The 21,177-nt window shown below is 42.9% G+C and overlaps 2 protein-coding genes across 4 annotated transcripts; both read right to left on the reverse strand.

Annotated features, from left to right (window-relative positions):
- Positions 1-627: 627 nt before the first annotated feature.
- xkr5a (XK related 5a) lies at positions 628-6,303 on the reverse strand. The gene is made up of 7 exons (XM_006792513.2): positions 6,055-6,303; positions 4,798-4,981; positions 4,419-4,603; positions 4,112-4,324; positions 3,622-3,791; positions 3,283-3,394; positions 628-2,806 (listed from the first exon to the last, which is right to left on the reverse strand). Exons 1-7 carry the CDS (start codon positions 6,185-6,187, stop codon positions 1,863-1,865), a joined length of 1,941 nt encoding a protein of 646 aa, XP_006792576.1. The 5' UTR covers positions 6,188-6,303; the 3' UTR covers positions 628-1,862.
- A 1,653-nt stretch (positions 6,304-7,956) lies between these two features.
- prdm1c (PR domain containing 1c, with ZNF domain) lies at positions 7,957-16,504 on the reverse strand. Of its 3 annotated transcripts, XM_035908499.2 has the most exons (8): positions 16,307-16,504; positions 14,438-14,689; positions 12,980-13,099; positions 11,760-12,012; positions 9,328-10,343; positions 9,029-9,157; positions 8,781-8,841; positions 8,425-8,641 (listed from the first exon to the last, which is right to left on the reverse strand). In XM_035908499.2, exons 1-8 carry the CDS (start codon positions 16,331-16,333, stop codon positions 8,532-8,534), a joined length of 1,968 nt encoding a protein of 655 aa, XP_035764392.2. In that variant the 5' UTR covers positions 16,334-16,504; the 3' UTR covers positions 8,425-8,531. The 3 variants fall into 3 exon arrangements, with proteins under 3 accessions (XP_006792577.2, XP_035764390.2, XP_035764392.2); XM_006792514.3 differs by having other exon boundaries at positions 7,957-8,841; XM_035908497.2 differs by lacking the exon at positions 14,438-14,689 and having other exon boundaries at positions 7,957-8,841.
- Between the last annotated feature and the right edge of the window lie 4,673 nt (positions 16,505-21,177).

The raw sequence follows: 21,177 nt of genomic DNA on the forward strand, positions 1-21,177 counted from the left end.
ACTTTTTAAATAAAGAATTACTTACTTGAAGCCTACAGCCTACAGTGTCTACAGCCATTTGTAAAACATGGTGGAGGTTCTGTCATGATTTCGGGCTGTATTTTACTCGGTGGTGTTGGAGATCCTGTCAAAAGAATTTTGAACACAGAAAAATACTGATTATGATTTACTATGCAATCCTAGAAAGCATCTGATTGGCAAGAGCTTCATTTTTCAGCATGACAATGATCTCAAACACACTTTCAGTGCAATAAAAGCATAACCGGACAGAAAAAACACAATAAAACAGTAGCAGTGTGGGATCATCTTGACATAAAACGGAACAAAAGGCAGCCAACATCCAAAGAAGAGCTTTGAATGTCCTTCAAGAAGCCTGGAGAATTATTTCTGAAGTCTCCTTCAGGAGCCTAAATTCCAAGAAAGCTTGCCTAAGATAGCTGGCCATCTCAAATGTTAACTTCAAAGGTGATTAGAACTGTAAAAAACGAGTTCTTTCCACACTTTATATACTATATTTCCATGGATGTATGCATGTTTCAATAAATACTAAGTGATGGTTGGGTCAAGACTGCACATAATCGTACTTTGCTCAAAAAAATTAAACACTCGACACATCTTCACTCCACTCACCTAAACATGTACTGTATTTATTGCTTATTCAGAGCCACCAGTGGCTTTACACTTCACAGTTCAAAATGTCATATAGGCAGTCAGCTGGGCATGAGAGAAAACCCAGCATAATTTCACTGCTTTGTTAGTGGACTTTAATCCTGTTACAGAACACAATAAGGGGCAAAGTACATTTGGCCCCTGCCAATAGTAATCAAGAGCACATACAAAAAAAAAAATCACCACAAATATCTCATAAGCATCTTTTCACTTTGTTGCAGAACATATGAAAGCTTTGAGATGTTAGTGCCTGAGACATTGTTTCATTTCCAACAAAACGTAAATTGCAAAAACAGTTCCGCAAATTACATGGTCAACATGTAAATCAACACATCAAACAGTTTCCCTAGGCCGACACACCAGCCCTGCTCAAAGCGATGCCTGTTAACATCATACAAAAGATACACTTTGATTCTCAGATAGGTTCGGTTTTTTGTTTTGTTTTGTTTTTTTTGATAAAAAAAAAGAAGAAGAAAAAAAAATCACAGCATCACAGCAACAGACATATGATACAGTAGATATTTGTGCTTTTAGGAAGCCAAAAGGCTCTGGCTTATAGTGAGATGGTTATGATTCAGAGGTCAGACACTCCGGCCATTGAAAGATACAGGATTAGTTTCTCTATTTTCATAGCTGCTGGCAACTGACATGAGTAACAGCAGCTTTAGTGCGTATTAAAGAGATCATCCCCTTTTTTAAGATCGTGAAGCATCTGCGTACTTGATGATGTTTATTGATACAACTAATGCCTACTTCCTTATTACGTAGTTCCGGTCTTGACCGACCGGTGTTCATTTTGTTGCACAGTATAATTGTTATTATTCTTGAGGCTTAAGTTCACTGTCACCAAAAGAATGAAAATGCCAGCTGAACATCAGGCAGAAGGTGTGTCTGAGCTCTACACACAACCTTTGTGGTAAATGAGCTCTACTGAAGGCTTTACTCTGTGTCCGGCTTTTGGGCAAAGGAATGCTTTTGTAGAAAATCGTTTATGCTTTGAGAGGATTATTCCACAATTGTTGCATACGCCCCACAGTGCACTAAATATATGTGTATAGACAAAAGGAGAAATTACTGCCAGCTTTCTAATTCTACAATGCTGGACTGCTGAAAAAGCACTCCCTTTAAAAGCTGGTGTACTCCTTTAATGTTGGATACGTTTTTACTTCTTCCCTGATTCTGTCACATGTAAGCTAAAAGTTTTCATCCTCATCCCTTCGGGACAATATGAGCTGCTTTCTTGGACCTTTAAGATGAGGGACACTGGAAGGGGAGTCTAACACTCCTGAGTCCAATTTAGGGGTGGAAATATATCGTGGTCCAACCCGGCCCATGAGTCCACGGACGTCTCTGTGAAGGGCTGGATCACTAGGGATTGAGTTGAGGCGAACGCCTTGCTCCAGAGCCCCAAGGTCCCGGTCCAAACGGGGGTTACTGGCGCTGCTTGGAGATTGGGGATCGGCGCTGAAGTATAAGGTTGAACTTGATTCTGTAGGGCAGAAATAGGGCTCTGGGCTGTCTCCAAACATTGATTTACCCTCTGGTGAGCTGCGTTTGAAATCCGATGTGGGCGACTCCATCGGGCTCTCCATCTCCAGACTGTCGTCTTCTTCCGGTTGTTCGGTCGACGTGGGTTCGCTTACGCTCTGGAACTCGTCTTTACAGTCCGAGAGGGGTGCCAGACCTTTCCCCTGAGACTCGGAGGTGGAGACACCCTCACAGCTTCCTCCAGCTGTAATTGTGATGCCCTCGTTACTTTTAAATTCTTGGTTGTACTCCTCTATGTCTAGTATGGCCGCTGCTCCCCCAGCCCCATACGCCCTGTTGATTTTACCAAGATCTCCTGTTTTCAGAGCAAGGCGGATCAAGAGCCAGTGGTGGTGGTAACACGGACAGGAGCTGTTAGGCCTGCCCCCGCAGTTCCCTGGATGCTCCAGCAGAGAACCAGCAACACCTGAGAGGGAGAAGCTGCCATGGTTTTGAATAGAATGAGCTGGCAAACTTTTGTCCCCAAGAGAGAAGGAGGACTCCCCTTGTTCTATGCATGTACTGCCCATGTGGTTGTGGTTTGTTCCCTGGGAGATCTCTGTGGACTTGGGGTGCAGGAACCGGTAGTATAGGACAAGAGAGGTAGCACCTAAGAAGCAAAGGAATAGGAAATATTGATTTTAGTGGCCCAGGTATGTTTTGGCCTTTCACAAGCAATTAGCTGACTGCACAGTCTGAATCACAGAGGGAGGCTGCAGCAGAGATCACAACAGCCACACTGGCTGTTACTATATTAATTCTATCATGCATATCAACCTCACACAAAAAATTCAAGGTTTCACTTATTTTTTGCCATCTTACGATCCCATCTCCACTCTTACGTATTCAGATAAAGAGATTTACAATATCCTGCACAGTAAAATCTCACAAATAAAGAGTATTGCAAGTAGGGCACCGTATCGGTAGCTATGTTTGTTGTACAACAATACCTCTAAGAATTTGTGAATAAACACGGGGGGATTTATCGCTTAGGTATGACAGAAACTAATAAACAGCGTGACATTATTCTAACTATGACTAATGTCCCAATACAAACAGCAAATTCTCTAGAAACGAATGACTCACCGAGGAGAAAGCCACACAGCACAGTGGTGGGAAGGGTCATGCTGTCCCATGATGCTTCGCTCAGGAAGTCAGAGGCGGCCAGCAGCAGAGTGGCGTTCTCTACAAGCATGAACTGAAGAAGGAGAGAAGGTCGCACCATCAGTCATCTGTAGACAGCTTTACGTCACTGTGGGCTTAGCACACAGAGGTGAGGATGACATTGCAAACTTATGCAGCTATATCTGTTTGTCCCTGCTGCCCTGTGAGTAGGCAGATGAGACAAAGCTGCACAAAACAACATAATGAAAACAGAAAAAAAAAAGAAAAGTTGAAGAATAATAACTTTAACTCGTGCCATACTGCATAAAAACTGGCCATGCGGAAGCGCGAGGGTCCATCTTTGACGTTGAGGAAGAGGAAGACGTGGATGAGCCCCATGACGCCATTAAAAGCACGCCAACACCAGGGGCCGGTGCAGATGTCTGGTTGCTGTGATACCAGCCAAAAGGAGGCCGTGAGCCAGTGAAAACCTGAAGGTTAACATAAAAATAGAATAGAAGGTCTACAAGTGCAACGCAGTGTGCAACGCTGATGCAGAGGCGAAACAGAAAACTGGATCAAGAGGACATGTCACAGTGCTCTGAGGATAATTACATAACTCAGTGGTTAAATGTGAGTTAATAGAAAATGTTTTTTAAGCTCAAAGTCATAAAATACATGGAAATCTGTGCGTGTACTAGTCATTGAGTCTCCTGTACCCTTTAATGTAATGTACTAGTTTAATATAACTGTACACTTTCTCCGGCTTTCAAGTGTCTTAACAAAATAAAAGTCGCTTCTCAGTGCTCACCTGCTACTCCACAAACCCACCAATTAAAAACCCTGGCAAAGAATGTGAGGCAGGTCACCCTGGCACCCAGCATGCATGCCCTCCACACCAGCTGGCACAGCAGGGCTGCTGGAGGCATGGCCAGGTGGCCTGGCCTTATCAGACAGCAGGCTCGGCTGTACAGCACCAGGGCCCACGCAATAGACAGCACACACAGGCCACAGCAATACGCCACTGTAGATAAAACATGCATAAAAAAATGTAATATAACAAGTTACAGGCCATAAACATCACACGGATCCCGTGATTCAACTAAACATAAAATTACCTGGTGATGCAATGCCCACATCAGTAGACACCACGATGTACGCCTGCAGCAGGCTCTGAGGCAGCGTGAGGACAAGGGCTTCCAGCAGCCAAAGGGCAGCAACATCTGCCTGCTGCATAACAGCAGCTCCCAGATCAGCCACTGAGTCCTGCATGCGCAGCACAGACCTCATGCAGTCCCACAACCTGCCAAAAGATGGAGACAAAAACCAGAGGAGGCATAAAATATAACCGACTCAGTAAGGTTTCAGAGTGATGTGAATTTTTTTTTGGCCCTTTTTTTGCCTTTAACAAAAACTAAAAATTATTACATTTTATAAACATAGTCTACTTTTGTAATGTATCTACGTAAAGCACATCGAATGGAAAAACAAGCTTACCTTTTGAAGATGCCCAAGTGCAGGATGTGTATAACAGAGAGGTAGCATCGCCTGTCATCACCATCATCATAGTACCACTTCACACTTAGCAGCTGGACTGCTGTCCCCGGTAGAAAGAGGCCAAGTGTGAGGCCTGCCCACTGTGTCTCCTCATTCCAAAGGTAAAACCCTATACAGTAGATCACTGACACACAAACACACACAGATAAAGAACAAACGCCGAGATGCACAATGGTATCAGTATTTTGTGATTCCAGTTATTCAGATTTTAAAGGACACACAGCTCACTAAACCCAGCACTAGTGAGGCCATATTTAAAGCTGCAGAGTCATGAGAAATGCATGCTTCACTAAGTAAATTTAGCTTTAAGAGAAACTCTTCTAATGGGATGGTGCAAGCTCACAAAAAAGACGCCCGAGTCATTCCACACCACTTTAAAACAGCCATTAGCTGTTTCTTAGCTTCACTGGTACAGCTTTATCAATGTGCCACTCTACTGATAATCTAAATAGCCATTCATTTATGCACGCATTCACTTTTTAAATTTTTAATTATGGCAGAATGTCTAATGTGTGAAACTCAGGCACAGTATTTTTATCTTCTGGTAATGGTATACTTGCTGAAGACAAGGGCACACTCTGTACACATCCAGGTATCCTCCTGGTGTCCTGACCTTGCCCGATTGATCTGCACAGTCAGGAAATCATAACGCTGTGCTACACCTTGTTTTCAATACAGATCCTAGATGTGCAAAAAATGACTTGGGAAAAACAAGTGTTTATTATGTTCAATCATATTTTGGGGGAGGTGTAAGGTGGAGAATTATAATTTAAAAGTTGGGCATTATGCGAATATTGATCAGCGACGGCAATTTAGTAACACTTCATTAAAGTCACTAGTTAAACTCAATAACTAATAGGCTGTGTTATCCTGTTTTACGATCACAGGAGGTCTCGGGGGCCCCAGTTTGGCCAACAAAGGTGGACTAACCAACGCCGATATTGGATTGCAGTGCACACGGAATTCAGCTATGTTTTCCCGTTCAGTACTAACGGCTGTGCCATAGCATCTCCCAAATGTGCTTCTTCTACCGTGAAGTGCGGCCGCAGCTGAGACGGGTCCAGCTCGTAGCATCATTTTCAATCACATTACGGCAAAAGAAAAGAAAAAGAAAGCCCAACATCTATTTTCCACGAGGTTGAGTTTCAACATGGCAAGCAAGCTAGCAGCCCGCTAGCGCTTGGAATCCCCACTTACGAGCGCTCCGTTCGGCCACAATAACCAGCCCCGACACGGCGAGCAGGACCGCTTGGCACCACGCTATCCAGCACCCGCTCCGCCGCGCCGCCGACGGTATCCTGCGGGCGACCGCTCCTGCGGCGTTTATCATGATGCGGATAGGTGTGAAGGAGGACACACCGATGACATTATCCTGGGCATCCTTTGGCCCCCGCTTGGTACATCCGCTCTCCTCCTCCTCCTCTTCTTCTTCTTCTCCCGCTGCCTGCCCCCTGTCAAAATATCTGACGTCACAGCACGGTTTAAAGGTGCATCAGTTTAGCGAGCCTCTCCTCCCTCCACCGTGGAAACCTCTTCTGCATCACGGTCTATTTCTTCAAATTTTTTGTAAAGGCGGTGCTGCATCTTACTTGGTAGACTGGTGAACAGCAGACTGATCTGAGCGTGAATTTCCTTGCATGTGGAGGTCGCAGGTCACGGTGAGCGCTGTTTACAGCTGTGGTTCTGGTGCGTTTTTTGTCTGCCATGCCCGACTTTAGAACAATAAATAAAGTTCATCCCCCACATCACACCGGTGCACATCTCTGTGTCCTTTATAATCGGGTTTCAAGGGGCCAAAAGCAGAAAAAGCTCCCATATTATGTGTGTTAACGCTGTCTAGGCCAAATAGTGTTTTCTATTTTGGCACTTGATCATGACTTAACCTTAAGAGTACACCAAATCTGAATGCTTCCGTCTCTCTGGTAGAGTTTAGCCCTAAGATAACGACTTCTGTGGAAGAAGACTGCAGTTGCTATTCATAAGCAGGACTTGTGTTACTTGTTGACTCTGACTTGCTTTATTTATGAATTTATTTATTTTCTACTTTATGTGCATTCATGTTATATTTGTTTTAACAATTTTTGGTCATTTTGAAAAAACAAACCCCAACAGGTTTTAATCTAATGGGGCTTCCTGGTAAAATCAAGTTTTAAATAATAAACACTGAATAAAAAGGAAGATTTAATATCAATTAATTGAAGGTCATGACAACAGCTAGAGTCTTTCTTTAATAGTTCATGCACCACTTACAGTAGTTCTACGCCCCATATTTCGAGGACTGTGTCACGATTGTGTCATTTTGAAAGCCATTAATGACACCTACTTGACCCACCACTTCTTTAATTTACTTTCTTAAATGGAGAAAAGCTCCAGAGCAGTTTACAAGAGCCCCATTACCTCATCATCACTCACATAAATTGGCACTTTTTTAACCTTTTCCACAACTACACTATTTTAGGTTGTAGTAAAAGAACCACAGAAGGATACTGGATAGAAAATCCTGTAATAATTCTTGAGTATAGCAAGTATAGCTCTGTTAATATAGAGATATGGTTGCAGTTTTATTCACAAGCCTGCGCTATACGAATCAGCGTTCATTGTGAATAAAAGTAGTCATCTTAAGTCTGTTTTGTTCTCTTTGTTTGAGTTTTAATTTATTTATATGTCTTACTAAAACTGTGGAGTCACACATTGTGGGTGAAATGTCTGACAACTGCCTAATACCAAAACTCAAATATAGATATACGTGGATAAAATTATTCACAGGATATTGATCATGAAGATAATCTTGTTCAATTTTGTGTGTGTGTGTGTTTTTTTTTCCTTCCATGATGACGGGTTGGTATTTACTGGTTGTGAGTATCCCAAGACTCATAACAGGATGTTTATCTGCAACTCTGATTCAGCACTGTATACTCACCCAGAAGGCAAGTTGAGGTTTCTTTTTGCTGTCATTTCAGTGCTTAACCCACTTACATTATAAAGTCATGCTTGTACAGTAATAGTTACGTGAATCACGGGACACAATTACGCATACATACACAAACAGAAACACTCAGTCTCACGCTAAAAAACACATTTTAAAGCGAACATCTTTGTTATTTTTAATGCATAATCACACGTGTAGTTGTTCCATCAAGACATTCCAGAAATATAAAAATCAAAATATCAAAAAATGTGTTGTTTTTTGTACATTTTAGATTAAAAGTAATTGAATAAATTAACAAAGATCTATATATTTAATAAAAAAAAGTCACTTTTTCCAGGACAGGCTGGTTAAGTCTCGATTTTTCACATGCTGCGGTCTACATAGAGTATAAGCTAGGAAATCCATGCTTGAGATAAGGCTTTACTTCAAATAGGGCAGTAACAGACAGCTGCTGAGTTGACCTGTAAGGATTATATGGATGGATTAGCAGGGCTGTCTTAGGACTCTGATATGCAGCGTGACTCCAGCTTGATGCTGGCTGAATGAAGAGGTACAGGACTGCTGTGATGCAGCTGAACACCCGAGCGCTCTTTTGCTGATTTGTAGTTGGTTCTCTCAGACTCCCCTCTGTCAGCATCCCGGTGGCCCGAGACACGGGTCTCTATCTTCTGTATTAGGTCGGTAACATTCCCCGTGTCCATATCAACCTCTGCAGCCATGGCTTCAAGCTCCTCTGCCGCCTCACTCATGTCAAACCTCTCAATCTCAGAGTTAACTCGACATAGCTCCTCTGACGAGTATCTGTGTGAGGCCAAGGGCAAGAGTGGGCAGAAGCCTTGGAGGTGCACTTGGAGGCTGCAGTAATGGAGATAGGAACAGGAGCAGTGAGGACAGCGGTGTGGTCGCTCGCCAGTGTGGAGGCGCTTGTGGAGTTTGAGGTGGATGAACTGAGTAAAGCGAGCAGGGCAGAGCTTGCAATGGTAAGGCTTCTCACCTGAGTGTAGCCGCTGGTGGGTCTTCAAGTTACTAGTGCTGCTGAATCGCTTGTGGCACACCTATGTAAAAACACAGCAGAGAGGAATCTTTGTATGAGTCTTTATTTTGTTCTTAGTCACATAACCTCTGCGATGTTTCGATGTTTTGTTTCTGACGTACAAACTTTTAGTCCACCTACGTATTTATTATGAGAGTGATATAAGGCGTCTAATGCTTTCCAGCAATTTCCGACAGCTGCAGCCTTACCTTGCATTCATGGGGCTTTTCTCCTGTGTGAACCAGGTAGTGTTTCTGCAAGTGTGCTAGCTGCGTGAAGTTCTTATTGCAGGTCTGACACCTGAAGGGACGCTCCCCGCTGTGTACTCGCAGATGAACCTGAGAAGATGTCGGAGATATGATAATTTATTTGTTATCGATCAAACTCAGGAAATCGGAGGAACCGGTTAATTCAATTATACTACTATATACTATACTCCGGTCACTGTATTCAACTGGTGGTTGTCATTTTCTTTCACACTGCTTTAATGTGTTGAAGAGCAACTAACCTTAAGGTTAGACAGCTGCCCAAAGACCTTTCCACAGATGTTGCATTCATATCGGATCTTTCCATTCTGCCTCATCAGAGGGTAAGACAGGGTCTTGTAGCCAATTGTTTGCCCACTTTGCTTTGTCTTGCTTAGGTCCATTGCATCCTCAGCTTCACTTTGAGTGGCAGAGGTAAAATTGGAAGGGAGGCAGTTTGAGGAGGCTGCCATTCCCTCTTGCGGCGAGCATCCTCCAGGTGCGAGAGACGGCTGTGCTTCACGGATTTTAGTGACCATAGATGAGGCGGTGGATGTGGCAGGCACAGCGAGGCCTGTGTGAACGTTGGTGGGAGGGGAGTGTTTGAAATCTCTGAGGTCGTGTGAGGGTATGCTGAGGTAGGCTCTTCTTTTGGATATGAGGTCCTTGTTGTCTCTGTGCTCACGGATTGGTGAAAGAAAGAGGTCTGGTTTGGAATCAGAAAGTGCACGTGTCAAGTCTTTGCAACCACTGGTTAAAGGCGATTGAAAATGTGCGTAGTTGTGAAAGGGCGATACATGGGGTGAGACTGCCAAGTGAGGTTTCAGTCGATCATGATAGAATGGATATGAATGAGGTAGAAGGCCAAGCGAGTAGTGGGGGAGTAGATAGGGGCCGTGCATTAGAGTAGAATTAGCGATATCGGGCATACGGGGATCTTGGAAAGGCTTTGCTACGGGAGGGCCTTGACTGTGCTGAAAGGCAAAGTGGACATTAGCAGGGACAGGAATGCTTAGTGCTGGCCTTTTGGCAGCTGGAGGGCTACAGGATGGCAGAGGTGGTAGAAATGCATATCTATTAGCATGCATAGATTTGGAGATAGGCTGAGGTGGGTAGACAACACTGGGACATAAAGGAAAATCTGCTGAGACATTTGTCTGAGGCAAAAGACTGTCCACACGTCTGATACAGGTAGAAGGAGATTTGGAGAGGTCGTCTTGTAGGATTTCAGAGACCGTATGACCTCGTTTCCTTGTTGTCTTCTTCGCTGGACTCTGTTCTGTTAGACAGATAAGCAATAGAGAAAGATCGTCAGAGACAGGAAACTCATTTCTTAACATACACTAGATGTAACATTAGTTAGTTCAACTAACTGACACATGCAGCCATACAAGCACATATTCGTCTTATCAAGCACGCGTGTTGTATGTTTTCTTTCTTAATCACTATGCACGTTTGCTTTCAAAAGTACCTACGCTAGCCAAACAATTTACTTTAAACTTCAGGAGATGCACTTTTTTTTTTTATCAGATGCGACTGTTTGAATGTCCCTGACCTTTGCACTCTGTTAAAGTGGACACCAGAAATGAAACAATGGGGATCTGATCATGATACAGATAGCACAGAGAGCAAGAGTCAGTGGATACAGTGTGCTATTTGCATTAGAGGGCTGGGCAGTTGAAGGTGTATTTTCTGTCACAAGCCAGACAGGATACACAGTGTACAGGAGACAAAAAACAACTTGTCATTTGGAAGTGACAAATAAACTACAGCTCCCAAACAGATAGGAATGATTTTATAAATTGGATTGAAAATCTGGATTGAAATCTGCATTTCATCTAGGTAAAAAGGTACTGCTTCACTGACTTTACCACAGAATAAGCAAGGGACTCAAACCGACAACAGAGAGGAAGACCAAATACAGTGGTTTGCATGTACATTTCACCTACTTTTAGACACAATTAACCCACAACCCACACAAACAGCACATCTCTTATCTTTTGTTCACTCCCAGGTTACCCTGCCCCCACTCCGGGGAGGCCAGCTCTCAGCAAACAAACAGCCAACACTGAGTGAGATATCAATCTGTCAGCAGGTCACCTTGTCAGGAAGTTCAAGTAGTCAGTGGAGAAATTCCTACCTCGCTTCCTCCTTAAGAACCAAATAAATAAAGGGAGTCGTGCCAGAGGGCCATCAGCACCTCTAGCGGCCTCTTTTTGTGACTGTGTTTGAATTAGTATTTTTCTGCCTGGTCTTTCTGCTAGCATGCACATTCCTACTGTTTGTGAATGAATGCCAAATGCTGTCTGGCTGAATGAGCTGCCGGCAGCCTTCTATGTGGGAGTTTAAAAGGGAAACTGAAACATTGCTTAAAATCCTGAAATTGGTCTCATCTTACGCCAGTACTGCTGCTGCACCTGGAGACAGCTCTTCTCTGCTTTCAAGTCTCCACTATCCTCCTTTGTCTTCTGCGTCAACAAAGGAGCTATGGGTGTGACGGAGTAAGTTCTTAAACACCTACACAAAGAGTGTGTCAGTCGGCTGGCGTTTTGACTGGGGGCCTTACTTAACAATGACAGAACAAACCAGATACGTCTCGATGCGTGGGCACCGCGTTAGTTTCTGTTGACTTCAGCAGCACTCGGTCCTTGCGCATTCCTAAATTGACAACACACACAAAAACGCACGCACTCACCGTTTTTGTCAATAGCCAGCTGTCCCAGTGGAGGGTAGTTACAACGCTGGGCAAACTCAGAGCAGTACCACACCAGAAGCTCCTGGCCTGGCTGAAGTCGTTTGGTGGTGTAGAAAAAGATGTCCAAGCCACTCTGGCATGCAACCAGGTTCTGCTCTTCCACAGAGCATGCTGGATTGACGTAACGCATCCAGTTGCTCCGCTCTTCATTCAGCCCATCCAGAATGTGGTGTAAGCGCCCCTCTGAGAAGACCTATAGCGTGAGCAGAACAAGAGATCAGAAATAATTCACTTGATTATTAGAAGTGAACCTGAAACCATGAAGTCACAGTTTCCTCGTGCCTTTATGGTAAATGCTGTAATTTCTTTCATGTTGGATAGGCGCAAGTCTTTGCAGCACACAATATGAGTTACAAAGGGAACACTCAAAAACAATTTCTCTATATGACTGGATTGTAGTATTGGGTATACTGTTTCACCCACTCCTTACTCTCACCTGTTACATTCACGGTGAAGTTATTCACCTCCTCCCTTCCTCTGCGATTGTACAAAAGTGTTCTTTCTGTGCTGTTGCTTGAGTGATGGCTGTATTATTAACAAATTGTCAGACTGTTGCAAAATTTTGGTTGGAGTTGCATGATGTCAAGGTTGCTGAGTGTATGCTATAGAATTACTCAGGAGCATGTGTGCAATGGAAGATGCCCTGATGCTGCTGAATGTGTAACATAAACAGTTCTCAGGCTTGAAGCCACTTCCTTGCTTAGTCAGTGTGAGAGTTTGTTAGTTTGGAGAAGTGCGGACATGTGTATGGTGTATTTACTGGCAGTGATACCACTACTGTGAGAAGCGAAGACACAGGAGAACCGCTGCGTCACTGAAACCAAACAGCTGTGTGTGCTTGTGTGTGTGTGAGAGAGAGAGAGAGAGAGAGAAAGACCTCAGACAGAAGCGCACAGAACGGGCAAACACACTGACATATATGGTGCATGCACTTTTGAAAGCTATCAAGTCAAATGGCATTTAAAAACACCAGACCATTGACAAATTTGACTCATACATTGACAGGATGTCAGACGTTGACCACATTTGCTAACTCGTGCCACGACATAGCCAAAGCAGCATCTCCAGTCAGTCAGAGATACAGGATGTGAACAGTTCTGAAAGGCACATCGTTGAATTTAACATTTAAGTTTGCAGAGTCTCACATGAGGCTTGCTTACCCTCCAAAAGTACTTCCTGTCGGCGTCTTTCGGCAGAGTTTCGTTGGTGTAGCTCTCCCCCACCAAAGGGCCAAAACGTGTTCCCTTCGGAATGATCTCCTTAGTCATCACCCCAAGCACCTGTTATACAAAGAGAGCACATAATCGTCAAACAGCAGGTCAGTTAATAAAACCGAAGATCTGAGCGAGCAGTTAAATGCACGTTTAGTTATTAAAACATCCTAAGATAGATGAGATTCTTTGGAATACAGCCTCCAAAGAATCTGGTCAATTCACTGAATATTTTTGTCCCCTGGAGACACTTATGTGGAAAAAAGGGAAAAGGCAATTAAGCAGGTTGTCCTTGTTTTATAATATACAGGCCGAGAGGATTTTCAGAGGCTGTGACTGAATGTTTTCTCTCCTTCACATGTTAAATATTTAATAAGCCAATCGACCAAGTTATCTTTAGTTTCTCTCCCATATTAAAATTTCACTACTAGTCTTGTTCTGCTACTACCAGGTGTGAAACTCAGTCCTCTGTCTCAGTCCTCCAGGGTGGGGAAGAGTGGATAAGGTGTCATGGTCACACCCCAACCAGCACCTTGAGCTCCATGTTCAAAAAGCAAAAGCCCTAAAGCGATGGTAGTGTATTTCTCTTTCATCTTTACACTGCATAGTGTATGTATCTGACCCAACCTCTATAGACTAAGGCCTACAGTTTTGTCTTTAGTTTATCCAGATATTTTTGTCCTTGCATTCAATGACTTTGTCTAAAGGCATCATTTGACTTGCCCTTGTGTCACAGATTACTGTCATGTATTCTGTTCTTTAGCGTCAACCAGACATTACTTATAAGAAGGTCAAAGTGGTAAATGCAGGTATTTTACTGCAGATGTCAGGGATACTCCCTCTGATCTCCCTTCACTACACTTTTTGTAGAGGAAATTTAGTGTTTCCTTTTCATGACTAGTTCTTTGCAGTTAACCTTTTATCATGCATTTACCACACTATATGATTGTCAGTTCCTTATCCACTCACTTATTTATAGATGAGAGGATGGAAATAATTCTCCATGCTAGATGACACATATTTTACCTGGAAGAACATTTAGGGTATTATGTATATTATGGGCTTTTACCTAATGGTGTAATTTTCTGCTGGAACAAAGGGATGGGAATGTAAGATAACTACTAATCATAGAGCCCTCAGGCTGAGTGCCCAGAGGCTTGGCTATTGTGTCTGTGTTTGCTTCAACATACACATAGCAGAGAGGAAAAGCTCAAATTAGACAACAATATGTCAAGTACTTCCCACTGGAGGATAGATGAGAGGATGGAAGGATGTTGGAGTGACGCAAAGAATTGTCATTTACTAAAAACATCACATAGCTGCTTTGATATATTTGGACTGGGACTATTTGTCTTGATAAATGTCTTGCCTGTTTGTAAAAGAACAAACACGGAAGGCCTTGTGTACCTCTGCTGAGTCATGGCAGCGTTTCAGGGCCAGGTTCCTGGGCAACGATCTCTCAGCTCGTGTCTTGCAATTGTTTTCGGACTCGCCTTCCAGAGGTTGGTCCTTCACGATGTAAGTGCAGTTATCCTCAAAGTCTGCCTCGCTCCATGATGTCATATCAACATCGTGTTTTCCTGGCATCGCTGCAGTGGCACCCACAGTTTGAGCTGACTTCTCTGAGGTTAACATGATTGAGGTACATGAAGAGGCGGCCTATGGAAAATAAAGAAAAATGCTCTTAAATCCCTATGATTCTATATCTGATTTTATTATTAAACGCTATTTTTGGTTATACAGGGTGGAAGGCAAACCTTTCTTTCATAAAACAGCAGATGCAGAATCGAGTTGAGTTTTGAATGAATCTAAAAGTAGGTCCCAGATTGTGAAGTGTGATATAGAGAAGGAGGCAGTTGTGATGCTGTAGAGAAACTAACCTTCCCGTCTACTGCCAACACCGGACAAACAAACTTCAAAGTGGAACCTTCAAGTTTGAGGTCCCATCGGCCCCCCCTCTGTCCTTTACATCCTGTGACTCAGAATACAACCCCGGGGCTATAACAGAGGTTCCTGTGCACGTCAGCCCCGAAGCAGGACCACTTTCACAAGGAAACCCGCACTACCAGGGAATCAACCAGACTTCCTCCGAACTGACTGAGACTTGGCTGTCGGCCAGGTCTTAACACACTATAGTGACTATTTACCGTATTAAAAAGCCACAGAAGGGCTGCTAGAGTGAGATATGCCTGATTTCAGTCCACAAAAACCCCATAATATGAAGACACATGTAAAAAAACAAAAACAAAAAAACCACCAATTGATCAAAAGCACAAAAGCAGTACGTCTGCTCATTGATTGCCAGCCCCAAAGTGGCTCCCTTTCCTAAACAACTGCTCTTAATTGTCGAAACGAAGAAAAGAAGTGCCACTCTACTCTCCGTTTCCTTTTCTTTCTGTCCCTTATTTTCACTCTTTCCCTTCTCACGACATTGCGATTGTCAGGCAACTCAGCCGCGACAAAAGATACGGCTCCCAGACCGAAATAAAGAAGAGTGAAAAAGCGGATGGCAGGCTCGTGATTAAAAGGCTACACTCAGATGTGTTGTCTGAGAACTTCTTCCTTTGTAGACTCATCAGTTTGCCTCTGAGATAGTGCTAGATAAGCCTGCTTCTTGCTAATATATGGTAAACACTCATGTGACTTATGTTCCTTAGTGATGAGAGATAAAAAGTCAAGTCAAAACTTCACTCCTGAGGGAATGACTGCAAGGGATAGCAATTCTAAATTCTCCACATTTATGTATAAATAAATCTACAGTCAGTAAGCCGCGATAGAAAGCCCACCGCTCATCTTTTTGTTGTTTTCAGCACTAGTGGTTAGAAACTGTACTCAGTGGCATAGATGCAGCAATAACAAAAGAATGTCAACGTATTCTCAAATGCAAATAAAAGTTCAAAGAGACGAGATTTATATATGATGTTACACCTTATTTTTTTTTCTCTGAAGTGTCACCACAGCTGACTCGGAATGACTGTCACAAGTGTGACAGCTCACTCCGAAACCATTGAACCAAGTGACACAGCAGAAAATATATTTTGAAAAATCAAGACATGAGTCAAGAGCACACAGCTGTGGCTCGGGGGCGACATGTAACGGGCTGTCTCTAGAAAGCACACTTTGAGATTGCACTTCGTGGGAGAGTGTCGTAATGCAGAAAAGAAAAGTCGAGCCAAAAACGTCTAACTCTTCTTAAACATGCTGAAAATATAGAACAATCGATATTATTCCTGTAAAAATTAAGAAGATGATCTGAGACAGATGTTGCAGACTTACTTTAAAGCCTTGTGAGGAGCCACACATAGGTCAGGCTGTCTGTGCCCTTCTTCAGCTTGAGTGTCTAGAAGCAACCAGTGGCTGTTCTCTGCCTCTTGTCTTCTCTTCCTCTCTCTCTCTCTCTCTCTCTCTCTCTGAGCAGACCTCAGTATACTGACTGCGCAACCGAGCAGTCAGTGTATGTGAGTCTTGCTCACATACACCGTGTGTGTGTGTTTGACAGTGTAAGAGAGAGAGAGAGAGAGATACACTCCCTTTCCTCTCATGCTCCCTCCCCCTCTCTCCCCTTTGCCCCATGACTCCTCCTTGGAGTGTGTTTGTGTGTGTGTGCATGTGCATGTGCATGTGTGTGTGTCACACTCTTGCCCCAAGGCAAGAGGCTTTCTCCAGGGAGGCTGTCACACAGCTATGTCCGGATCAAACAAATGCATCTTCATTTTCGGTCTGTTGTGGATTGCAAGACGGCATACCTGTGTTATGTTAGAGAGTCAAGGACGCGCAGAGGCAATTAGATCATTTATTTGTAAACTGTATGTTTAAAGTTAGTCAGATTAGTCGAAATCCACGTAATCGTGTAATAAGGATATCTTACATGAAGAATGTTACAGCAACATAGAGATTTAACAACCTGTAAAACTTCATCGTCTGTAATAGTCTTTTAAACAAAGCAATTGTTCTCTAGGTTCTGTAGCTAAATAAGATCATCAGTTAAAAAAACATACACAATAAATGCACCAAGATGATTTTTATTACATACCAAGAAATTAAAAATCACCAAATAAACAGCTGTAAGTAGAAATATGTCTGCTTTGCTTGGTTGACTCGTTCATATTGATACTTGATGCTTCAGAGCTTTAGATACACAAACCCATGAGATTAATCAAAATTCTTGTTATGGTATTATGTCACTGTAATACTAAGAATGATGAAATAGGTACTTAAACAAATACACAACGACAGTTTCTGGGTTATATTGTGCATACACACCTTATTCGAAATTAAAATGCAAGCTGGTGCAACAAGAAGCAGTGTCACACCTTAGAAATCTTTATAAGCTGCGATAAAGACAAAGAAATGGAAAACTCTTGAGGGTGTGTTCTGGTGCATGTAGATTTGTAATCGGCCACTACACACTACTTCACTGGGGAGGAGGTCCAGAATTTGTTGATGCCCAGGTAAGATTGAGATCTACAGCCCTGTTTTCACCTCCACCTCCGCTCCCTCCTCTTCTTGACTTCTCTCCAAACACAACATTTGATTTGGCCGGCTTCCAGCCAGCTCAGGAACTGTCAGAATTTTCTTTCTCGTCACCCACGCGCTAGACACGCGCCACGCTCTGAACCGTCGCGCCGTACACCTATCTGTAAACTTAATTCCACACAGCACATTAAACATCTACACTGGTCACATTCACTTTCAATTTGGGGAGGTTCATAATGCACTGGCATATGTCAAGTGGATTCTGGCGCTTGTAGACTCTTCTTTGTTTTTGTGGTGTTTTGTCCTTTTCATGCTTCCTGCCCACTCACCACACCTGACCAAGCTACTAATTAGGACTGCTGACATGAGCCACCATGTAATTTAAAATCCACTTCTGTCTCTCACTCTTTCGTTCTCTTTCTTTGCCTTCAGTCATGTCATTCATCACCTTCTATTCAGCTCTCCTCTCCTCCACCTCCTCCTCTTCCTCTCTAATGCCTCTTTATCTGGACCTTCTCTACACTATGTCTATTACTCATAGGTATGTGTGAGTAATTCTCATAATGACAGCATGGACTTCTAGTCTGAGTTGTGTACAGGCCCTGGAGACAAACTTACACGTACGTGTGGAGGTTTTTGAGTATGGTTGTACATATGCCAGTGTAGCTGGTTATAACTTGGTTTAGATCATCTGATAATTGAGATGGCATTCTTAGAATGAAGTCAGTGAGCAGGAAGTGTAATGAAATGTAAGCTGCATACAAGTAGACTAACAATAACAAGATCACTGACTGACTTTAACCGGTTTAGGATGTGCTGTAGGAAGTGAAAGTAGACACGTCATGAACCCAAACCAGGGCAATGAGTATTTTGCTAAAGAACAGCCACCCTTAGATTTACAGTATCACAATAAACGCTGAGCAGACTGGGATTAAAAGTGCTTTCAGGCAGAAAGTGAAGCAAATGTTTTACTTTCATCATTTGCATGAATTTGGCTTTGGCAAACAGAAGTCTGTGTGCCAACTGTACAGGCATTAGCTCTTAGCTAGCTCGCAATGAGCAGCAGGTTTCAATTTGCACCCTCCTGGCAAAACTTGGATCGTTCTGCCTTTGCATTGCCCTTACATGAAATAGCACCAGCTCTAAATTTTGCTTTGCACATTAGATACGTTCAGCTTTTTGTGCTGAAAGGGTTGATTCGACCAAAACAGACCACAGCATCTACCCATTTTTTCACATTTTGAGAACTTTTCTCTTTAATCATCGAATTGATTAAATCTCCTGCGGTACATGTAACAACTATTTTATTATTATAAACCTGCTTTAACACAAGCCAAGAATACCTGTGGGGGAAGGCTCCATTAATGGCATGGGTTGCTCTATAATTTCCATCTGCAATCTGCCTTGGGTTATGTCTCGCAGGAGAACCAAAGGTGACCACTCCTTCCTTGTCACCTCCCGCAAGAATGAGGACAATGCACTTTGGCAGAGATGGCTAAGACTAAGCCCATTTTATAACCCATTACCCCTCAATTGTTCAACAGAGCCTCCACCTCTGGCTTTTTTTCTGAAGTTTTACGGCTGACTCAAGGAGAAATATTTAGAATTTTATCACAGCTATCTTGCTGTCACTGTCCCCTACTCTGACCTATGTCACCCTGCCTTACTGTGGTGTTATCAGCGTGTCAGCCATGACAGCCTCCTCATCCATTTCATGTTACTTTAAGTGATTTCCTTTACCTCGAAATACCCTATACTCTCGACAGCTTGTGGTTGAGGAAACATTTACTCTCACGTGCATTTCATCCGGTCTTTGACAGTCGATTGAGGCAAGATAAGCTACATCTACATGGCGGTGGTAGCAATATGAACGCAATGAATGATTTGGGTTGTATGCACGCCGTCTTTCTCCATCTTTTTTTCTTTCCTCTGATCCATTTCATTTGTTAATCTGAAAAAAACAAAACAAAACCTGACAGCGCTGCACCACAGCCACCACCCACCCAGTCCAGCCATCTCCCTTCAATTGCTGGATGATCTCCTGTTGACAGGCCAAGGGTTATTATCGTGGTTTCAGGGCCAGGAATGCTACTGCACTTCACAGCAGATGTCTTTTCAGATCCTGACAAAGCCACCCACAGAGATGAGGAGAACAGGAAGAAAAAAATGTATCACTGTACTCAGCTGACCCACAAAAGATGTTCTTAACAGGCTGGATAGTTGAAATTATAGGTGTCTGTATGTTCTTATCCTAACTGGCATCAGAATGTCATGCCAGTCTTGTCATGCATATAGCAATCCTTAGTTCTCTGCAAAAACAGTTTTTTTGGGGGTTTTAAAAATTTCGATTCACTGTTTATTTTACTGCACACGCTTCCATACAGCATCACATGAGTTTACAGTAACCTGATGGTTGATAATGGAAACTAACATGCTGCTCTGAGAACCAAAGCATTGTGGTTGACCCCTCAAAGTCCTTCCTGAGTATTTTGTCTGAAATGAGGTGTACTTTTTCTCACTCTTTAGTTGTATCATGCCTCTTTATCACGATTACTAATACTTAGGAAACAGTTTGACTCTCTTTAAGGTCCGACTATTACTCTAAAATAGCCACAGCATTTGTTTCTGATCTAAAAAAAAAAAAAAAGAAAGAAAGAAAGAAAGAAAGAAAGAAAGAAGAAGCAGTTGCTGCATTAAATTTCACTTGAAGCATTGAGTGGGAAAACAAGGGGGGGGGGGGGGGGGGTGCTTACAGACACTAACATCTTTAGATAGACAGTTGTACAAGCAAGGAAGTGTCAGACCCCCAGGAGCCACACCTGCCTGTATCAAAAGCCTTTTCACATTGTTTTGTCTTCCTCTTGATTACTAAGCCAGACTGTAATAATGACCAACAGAGGGGCCTGTCATCCGGGAAGGATGCACACAAACTATTACACATACTCACTCACGCAAACACGCACTCTCTTTTTCAACCTATCTGCCCAACCCCAAAGAAAATGGTATGTAGTCAGAATCTCTTAAATATACACAGTAGTGTTATAAAGTCATGTGAAAAACAGTTTCCACAGGACAGTTTTCACAATCCTCTGAAAAACTTAGTGCGCATCAAGATTCTTTTAGCTAACCACCTTTAGAAGCTATAACTTGAAGTCATCATTTACTGTATGACTGTCAGTACGTCATTCTCTCACATCGCTGGGGAGGAATTTTAGCCCGCTCTTCTTTACAACATTACGTCAATTCATTGAGGTTTGCATTTGTTTATGCACAGCTTTCACCACAGCATATCATTGAGTTTTAGGTCTGGACTTTGACCAAGCCATTGCAACACCTAGGTTATTCTCTTTTTCAGCCACCGTCTTGTAGGTTTGCCACTGTCACTGTCGGACAGATGGCCTCACATTTCACTCTAGAATTTGGCATACAGAGGGGTTCATGACAGTAAGGTTCCCATGTCCTGTGAATCCTTAATAAGCCAAATCCTCAACCCTTCATCACTGTGCTTCACATTTGATAAGAGATGTCTGCGCTGATATCCTGTGTTTGGTTTGGTTTCCACCAATGGTCAAACATATCTACTTTGGTCTGTTCTAGACATTTTTCCAGAATTGGTTTGTACATATGGAACTTTACAAACTTAAGTCATGCTCCAACTTTAGCATTTAGTT

Source organism: Neolamprologus brichardi, chromosome 15, assembly GCF_056152115.1.
Source record: "Neolamprologus brichardi isolate AB-2024 chromosome 15, ASM5615211v1, whole genome shotgun sequence".
NCBI lineage: Eukaryota > Metazoa > Chordata > Actinopteri > Cichliformes > Cichlidae > Neolamprologus > Neolamprologus brichardi.

What these genes read in the sequence shown, in the direction of transcription:
- prdm1c (XM_006792514.3), bottom strand. Translation starts at nt 16,333, where the DNA reads ATGTGTGGCTCCTCACAAGGCTTTAAA. An exon ending in GCTGGCTATTGACAAAAACG is followed by an intron (nt 10,344 to 11,759) that starts GTGAGTGCGTGC and finishes TCTGTCTAACAG; the next exon opens with AACAGAGTCCAGCGAAGAAG. An exon ending in GGCAGCTGTCTAACCTTAAG is followed by an intron (nt 9,158 to 9,327) that starts GTTAGTTGCTCT and finishes ACATCTTCTCAG; the next exon opens with GTTCATCTGCGAGTACACAG.
- xkr5a (XM_006792513.2), bottom strand. Translation starts at nt 6,187, where the DNA reads ATGATAAACGCCGCAGGAGCGGTCGCCCGCAGGATACCGTCGGCGGCG. An exon ending in CACTTGGGCATCTTCAAAAG is followed by an intron (nt 4,604 to 4,797) that starts GTAAGCTTGTTT and finishes ATCTTTTGGCAG; the next exon opens with GTTGTGGGACTGCATGAGGT. An exon ending in GTGGGTTTGTGGAGTAGCAG is followed by an intron (nt 3,792 to 4,111) that starts GTGAGCACTGAG and finishes GTTAACCTTCAG; the next exon opens with GTTTTCACTGGCTCACGGCC.